Here is a 7500-nt window from a genome sequence, read left to right as displayed (position 1 = left end):
TTTCCTTTTACTATGCTTAAAGTACTTTTTCTTACATAGATATATACTAGATGGAGCTGCCTTAATTTATACTTCTGTCAAAGAAGAGAAAAACTTGGATTTATTATACAAGTACATTGTCCATAAAATGTATGGATTCCACTTCAATACACCTGCTTTGGTGGTAGAGAAGGATGCTGTGTTTATGTAAGTTTTCTTTCGCGCACTGCTATTTCTATGTCTTCTTTAAGCTCAAATAACTAAACTGACCAAGGCAAATTCTGACAGCATTTATATTGATTAGTGTAAATTAACATTTTGGATTGAAAAATCCTTTGTGCTACTGTTCTTGCTGCCTAGAGTCTATTTCCTGTATCCAAAGGGCTCTTTCACATCAGAGCTTGCGTTGGAGAACGCTCAAAGCATAAGTTTTGTTGTATGCCTTTTACTGCGTTTTGATATGCGTTGCACTGCAGTGAGTGTGCGTTTTTAATCCGTTTTCAATCCGTTACTGCACATAGAAAAACGCAGGATTTTTTTTTTTTCTTTTAGTTGTCAACTTTCTACATTGTTCCTCTGTTGCATTCTGGGACTGATTGCCTGCGTTAACGGATTAAAAACGCGCATAGTGTGCGTTTTACATTGACTAACATTGTAACGCATAAAGCTAGCGTTGGCCAAAAAACTGCGCCTGGGTGCAGTGGAACGCAACGCACAAAAAGGCTGCGTTATATGTGAAAGCTAAAATGAAAGTCTATGGACTTTCATTTCACCTTGGGTAACGCAAACTTTATCCTTTGCGTTGAAACGCAGAAAATCTGCCCTAATGTGAAAGAGCCCTTAGATCTACTTCCTGTGACATGCAGAATCTACCTTCCACATATAGAGGCCTTTTTTGTTACAGTAATACAGGTAGTCCCCGACTTACAAACGCCTGACTTGCGAACGACCTGGATTCTGTGTTTCCATGGGAATAAGTAAAAAAAAAAAATCAAATTTGTCTTGTAGTTTTTAAGAAAATCGATTTAAAAAAATTAAAATAAAAATGTCTTTTAAAGAGACACTGAAGCGGAAAAAAATATGATAAAATTTGTATGTGTAGTACAGCTAAGAAATAAAACATTAGGAGCAGAGACATAAGTCTAATTGTTTCCCGTACAGGAAGTGTTAAACTCCAGTTGTTATCTATGCAAAAGAGCCATTAAGCTCCACGACTTTCAAAGTCGCAGAGAGAGCTCTGTCTTCTGAAGCTTGTTATCTCAACTGTCAATCATTGTATCTTCTTGTATTTTCTTTTTCTCTGCAGAGAAGGGTTCAAACATGCAGTAGGCTGCTTTGTAAAATCATTTAGAATGCTGACGTGTGTAAACTACAAATAATAGAGAATGATGCAATGTTATTAAAAAAAAAACCCTATATAACTCAAAATAAAAATGAGTATCGTCTTTGCTACTAATGTTCTAGTAATTATCTGTACTACACAACCAATTCATTATATTATACTTTCTTTTTTCCCGCTTCAGTGTCTCTTTGTATAAGCGGGTACAGAGGGGACACTGGAGGCCCAGGTGGGCACAGAAGAGGTACAGGGGACAGAGAAGGCACAGTGTTCTGACTTAAGAGCAGATTCAAGTTAAGAACGAACCTACAATCCCTATCTCGTTCAACGGAGACTACCTGTACTGGGATTTTGGAAAATTTAGTCGCTCATTTGTTACAAATGTGTGTGTCACGTGCTTGCATATAACTCGCCCACAAGGCAGTTGCAGGCAGAGGGAAGAGTAAACCTGGGTACGCACTATGCAAATTTCACATGACGTTAAAGGCTCATACACACATCAGACTATAGTCTTTGGAAATGAAAGATCACAGACCAATCTTACCACCTTTCATGTAGTATGAGAGCCATACTCTACACGGTCTTTTCTATGGAGCTGAACGCCACATCAGAAAAAAATCTTTGCAAGATGCTGCACACACAGATGCTGTACAGACACAAAAGATCAGTATCTGCAAAAGATCTGTTCCTGCCAAAAATCCATTCCTGCAAATTGCAATGATAGTCTGAGATCTGCAGATCATCATACATACATGATTTAACTGACATTCATCTGCAGATCAAGCAATCATCTGCAGATCTGAAAATCCATCCTGGTGGATCTGATCTGCAGATGAATGTCAGTCAGACTATGGTCTGATGTGTGTATGTGGCTTTATTGATATCCAGGATTTCTACTATGTCCGATCTGCTTTTCATCAAGAAAGAAATTGTTTTTGTGCAGTACTGATCTCAGAATTCGTCCATTCATCAATCAGAAGCAGATCAGACATGCTGGAAGTGATTGTTTGATCAGTTGATCTGGAGTAAAAAAAAATTGCATGGTGTGTATCTGTCTTGTCAGATTTTTGTCAAACTTCTGCATGCTTGTTCAGGGACTATGGCTAAAAGTATTAGAGGCAGTGGATGAGCAGGACAACCAGGCACTGTGCATTGTTTAAAAGGAAATAAATATGTTCGCCTCCATATGTCTCTCACCTTGGGTTCCCTTTAAAAAATTGCCTTGTTTCAATTGGGCTTTAAAGCAAAGCTGAAGCAAAAATAAACTTTGTATGTGTAGTACAGATAAGAAATGACATTAGTAGCAAAGATAATGGTCTGCTATTATTTTCCAGTACAGGAAGAGTTAAGAAACTTCAGTTGTTTATGCCAAAGAGCTTCTCTGAGCTGTTCGATCCAACTTGGGTGGAATACAGTCCTGTTTTCTGAAGCACTTAAATTGCCAAGAAACTGTGAGAGACAGCTTGAGATAAGGTTTTACTGCAGGAAAGTTCAAAGGGCCATTATTTCTGCTTTGTTTTATGGCTTAAAAGACATGGTTTTAAAACTGCAAATGTGTCAGAATGATGCAGTGTAATAAAAAAAAAAACTATATAACTGAAAATAAAAATGAGACTCTTGTCTTCGCTACTAATGTTCTATCCATTATCTGTACTGCACATACAATTCATTATATCAATTTTTATTTTTGTCTCTATAGGTTTGCTTTGAAGGCTTTGTCTGGAGTAGGATAAACTCCTTAACGCTGGTCATCCATGGGTGGATTATGGTCCAACATGCCATGCTGATCAATCTCCATTCCATTGGAATTTGAACAGCTAGTAATGTATTCATGCTGAATTTAATTTCGATAGACTTTAGGAGAAATCAGTTGAACATTCATCGAACCATAAGCTTGATGCATTGCACCGTGTTGGGCCATTAATCCCTCACATTCCTGTCCTTTCGCACTGAAAATTTCCAATCTGTCCAATCAGATTTCCGTGTGATAAACTACACAAAGATGATTTAAAGTGAATCGATTTGGATATGTTGGAGCAATAGATTACTGGTAGATTCAATTAACGGAATCTAAATTTGTCTGTGATCGATCAGAAGAATTGATGCCTGTATGGCTGGTTTCTTAGATCTCTTCAGTTCCTGCCTTGTCTGATTTTTTTTTTTTTTTTTCCCCATCTGCTGCAACTGACACAGGCTCTTCCTGTTTAGTAAGCCTGCACCTTTTTAGTGAGGAGACCTTGGGCAAGACTCTAACACTGCTACTGCTTATAGAGCGCACCCTAGTGCCTGCAGTTTTGGTGCTTTGAGTCCGTAAGGAGAAAACACACACTCACTCACTCACACTCTCTCTCTCCTTGCCGTTTTTTATTTTTGACTTGTGTGTAGACCACATCTCAACCTCTTTGGGTTTCTGATTCCCATATGGTGGACATTCCTCCAATTTCTGTCCTAAGAGGAAGTGCATACATGTCTTCACTTAGGATAGCAATAAGTCAAACTATCTCTCACAATCGGATAGTCTTGTTTTTTTTTTTTTTTCATTCCATATTTTGTCTATTTCCTGTGTTTCTTTTAGTTCGACAATGAGATCTCACGTACTGTTAAAAAGTTGTTTGTCTGAGCTCCATTTTGAATCAATCTTAAATGAGTAACCAAGCCTACATTAGGTGCAGGGGTTTGGGCTGAAAGTTACCTTAATGCAGTCGGAGAGTTAGAATTCTGAATGTTGCTACCTCATCGCAGTCCCAACATATCCTCATTCCATTTCTGTAGGGCATAGCTTTACCTTATTGATTTGAGGTTGAGTACCTATTCAGTGACTATTTGGTTTTTACCTAGAATAGGTCTTTTTTTCTTTTCTTCTCCTCCCCCCCCCCCCCCCCCCCAATGTTTTTCCCTTGCTGAGGTCCTAACATGCTCTCCTGTGATGTCTTTCTTTAGTCCTGCTGGCTGGGACAATGAGAAGAAAATAGGAATTCTTCACGAAAATTTTGCTAGCATCAAACCCGAAGATGCCTTTGAAGATTTTATCGTAAAACCTCCAGTTAGAAAGGTACGTGCTCGAAACACAAAACAGTCCCACACTTTCAGAAACCTCAGCTGATTTAGAGGAAGGAAAAAGCAAACCTGGACTGAAAATAATCTTATAAGATACAATTGTGATCATAAGTTTACATATCCTGGCAGAATGTGAGTTCTTAACTATATTTCATAGACTATGAACGATATCACAAATACTTTTTCACTCATGTTTAGTGGTTGGCTGAAGCAACTGTGTAAAATCTTAACCACTACACAAAATACCCAAATGACCCTGATCTAAACTTTACATATCCCAGTACTGTGTATTGCCTCATTTAAACGACAATGAGTCTTGTTGTGATAGTTTTGGGATGAGGCTCTTCATTTTTTTCAGATGATAAAACTGCCCTTCCTAGCAAAGAGCATCCAGCTCCTGTACATTCTTAGGCTGTCTTGCATCATCTGCATGTTTGAGATTCCACCAGAGTGTCTCGATATTGAGGTCAGGAGACTGAGATGGCCACTTCAGACCTTTCACTTTATGTTGCTGAAGCCAATGACCGGTCAAATTTGCCTAGTGTGTTGGATTATTGCTGTGTTGGAATGTCCACGTACGTCCCATGCTCAGCTTCCTGGCTGATGAGTGCAAATTTTCATCCAGTATTTGATAACTTACTGCATTACTATTTCCATCAATTCTGACAATTTTCTGAACTTATCAGGACTAAAAAATGTACCACCAGCCATAAAGACAGGATAGTGTTTTGATTGTCCCAACATCTGTCACACCACTTTCAATACAGATTCATGTCATTGTTTATTTAAGTATTTATATAGCACCGACATATTACGCAGCGCTGTAGAGAGTATATTGTCACTAACTGTCCCTCAGAGGGGCTCACAATCTAGTCCCTACCATAGTCATATGTCTATGTATGCATTGTGAAGTCATGTTTATATCATCATCTAGGGCCATCTTCTCTTGTCTGCAGAATACCAGTACATCTTGATACTGGTGTATGTTTTTTTTTCCTTTTTGTATGTGTGACTTTATCTTTCGCCGCACTAAAAGCTCACAGCCTTTGTATAACTATGACTACAAAAAATGCTTTTTTTAACCTGCTTAGAATCTCTGATCTCCAATCAATGGAGCTGCTTGTAAGACGTTAGACATTATCTTGCCGATCAGGGCCGGATTTGTACTTTCATCACCCCGGGCCGACAGCATCCTAAACTTCCTCTTCAACACTGCAGGAATTAGATTGTAGGCTCCACTGAGGACAGTTAGTGATCTGTCAGGGATCGACTGTAAACTCCTTGGCGAGCAGCACATTCGGTGAGCGACAGGCAGCTCAGAGATCACTGTAAGTGCCCGTCTGCTGCCCCTTCATACCCTGAGTGCCAGTTCCGGCTTTTGGTAGCCACCCATCACTAAGGTTAACTGCTACTGCCACCCTGCTGCTCAAAGCCCGCCCCATTGCTTTCCTGATGCCCTAGGCCAAGGCCTTGTGGCCTTGCCTGAAATCCGGCCATGTTGCTGATACTGAAGGCTGTTTAGCAAACATAAGGATAAGCACCATCTTAAAAATAACATTAAGAATAATCAGGACGGAGTATGCTAAATGGGTAATCTAGTAACCATGGACATAAAAAAGAGAGGAAAGTACCCAATATGCAGCACCAAACCACTCCAATTATATTCAAAATACAAATTCTTTATTTGATGAAAAGCGAACACAGTAAAAACAATTTTAAAAATCACCAAAAAGGTGATGGCAGCGGTGTACAATATATGTTAACAATAATATATAATAATACAACAATCAATATATGTCCTCACACTCAGAATATTATATATAAAAATAGTAGACGGTAGGTGAATAGAGGGACCCTCAAAATCAATAATGAGAATAAGTAGGGCCTGTATAAAGTGCAGAGTGTGATAATAATAAAACCAAAGGTTAGTTGATCAGACTGGGTGGCGGTGTACTGTGGCGTCCTCTCCTTCTTGTCAGGTCGGTTTTTCACTATTGGTTATTTGCACAATGGTACTTCGCTAATGTGGAATTCAGTGTCTTATGTATATTGTGTATCTGGGATGGAACTCCTTTATGTCCCAGTCTGATCAACTAACCTTTGGTTTTATTATTATCACACATATTCTGAGTGTGAGGACATATATTGATTGATGTATTATTATTATATATTATTGTTAACATATATTGTACACCGCTGCTATCACCTTTTTGGTGATTTTTAAAATTGTTTTTACTGTGTTCGCTTTTCATCAAATAAAGAATTTGTATTTTGAATATAATTGGAGTGGTTTGGTGCTGCATATTGGGTACTTTCCTCTCTTTTTTTATGTCCATGGCTGATACTGAAGGCATTGTTAATTTTGCACATTATTTTTTTTCCAACTCTGTATGGAAAAGATATCCTTTTCCAGCTGCAGATAAATCCTTTTTTTCTTCTAATATTTTTCCCTAGAGTCTTCTACAATGACCTTGAAGCGAACAAAGATCTGTCCAACTTAATCACATCATTTTTCTTTTCACCACCTCACAGAGATAAATACAGCCATCTTCTGATTTAAAAAAAAAAACTCTCTTTTTTTCCAGCTGGTCCATGATAAGGAGGTGGCAGCGGAAGACGAGCAGGTCTTTTTAATGAAACAACAGGTATGGATTGTTTTCTTCTGTTTGTATTGTATTAAATGGTGTTGTTTTGTAAAATCTAATTGGATTGACTTGAAATGAGCATCCTCAAAATGTCTGGACTGGTGGAAATGTTCTTCATGCGCAGTGGTTAGTATTTAACAAGTGGTCCTAGGAAGGACAGACTTGCAAACACTTGAAATATTTCATTATTGAGGCTTTGCTGCACTATCCCATCAGCAGGGTAGTTGGGAGGAGTTCATGCATCCTCCTGCTGCATCTATTCAATACAGAATTATGCTAACTCCTTCCTCTGCGCTGCCTGTTTAAGGGCCACTATTATGAAAACACTGATTTTTAACAACCCCCACAAGTAGTTACAACACACATTATCGTAATACAGGGAGCTGACAGCATAGTGCCTCAGTGCGCATATTAAAAGCAAGGAGCACAGCCGCAAGGGAGCTGGCTTCCTCTGTATGGCTTGAGTGCTTTACTATTCAT

At 38.7% G+C, this 7500-nt stretch overlaps 1 protein-coding gene across 1 annotated transcript in view; it reads left to right on the top strand.

Moving 5' to 3' along the window:
- Positions 1-7500, top strand: part of DYNC1LI2 (dynein cytoplasmic 1 light intermediate chain 2) — an 82098-nt gene that overhangs the window by 49858 nt on the left and 24740 nt on the right. Inside the window, exons 7-9 of the mRNA XM_068261094.1 lie at positions 51-186; positions 4259-4370; positions 6961-7020. Of these exons, the coding sequence (XP_068117195.1) occupies positions 51-186; positions 4259-4370; positions 6961-7020 (308 nt within the window). The remainder of the gene's footprint in view (positions 1-50; positions 187-4258; positions 4371-6960; positions 7021-7500) is intronic.

The sequence above is a fragment of the Hyperolius riggenbachi genome, chromosome 11 (assembly GCF_040937935.1).
Source record: "Hyperolius riggenbachi isolate aHypRig1 chromosome 11, aHypRig1.pri, whole genome shotgun sequence".
NCBI lineage: Eukaryota > Metazoa > Chordata > Amphibia > Anura > Hyperoliidae > Hyperolius > Hyperolius riggenbachi.
This window is presented reverse-complemented; position numbering and strand designations above follow the sequence as displayed.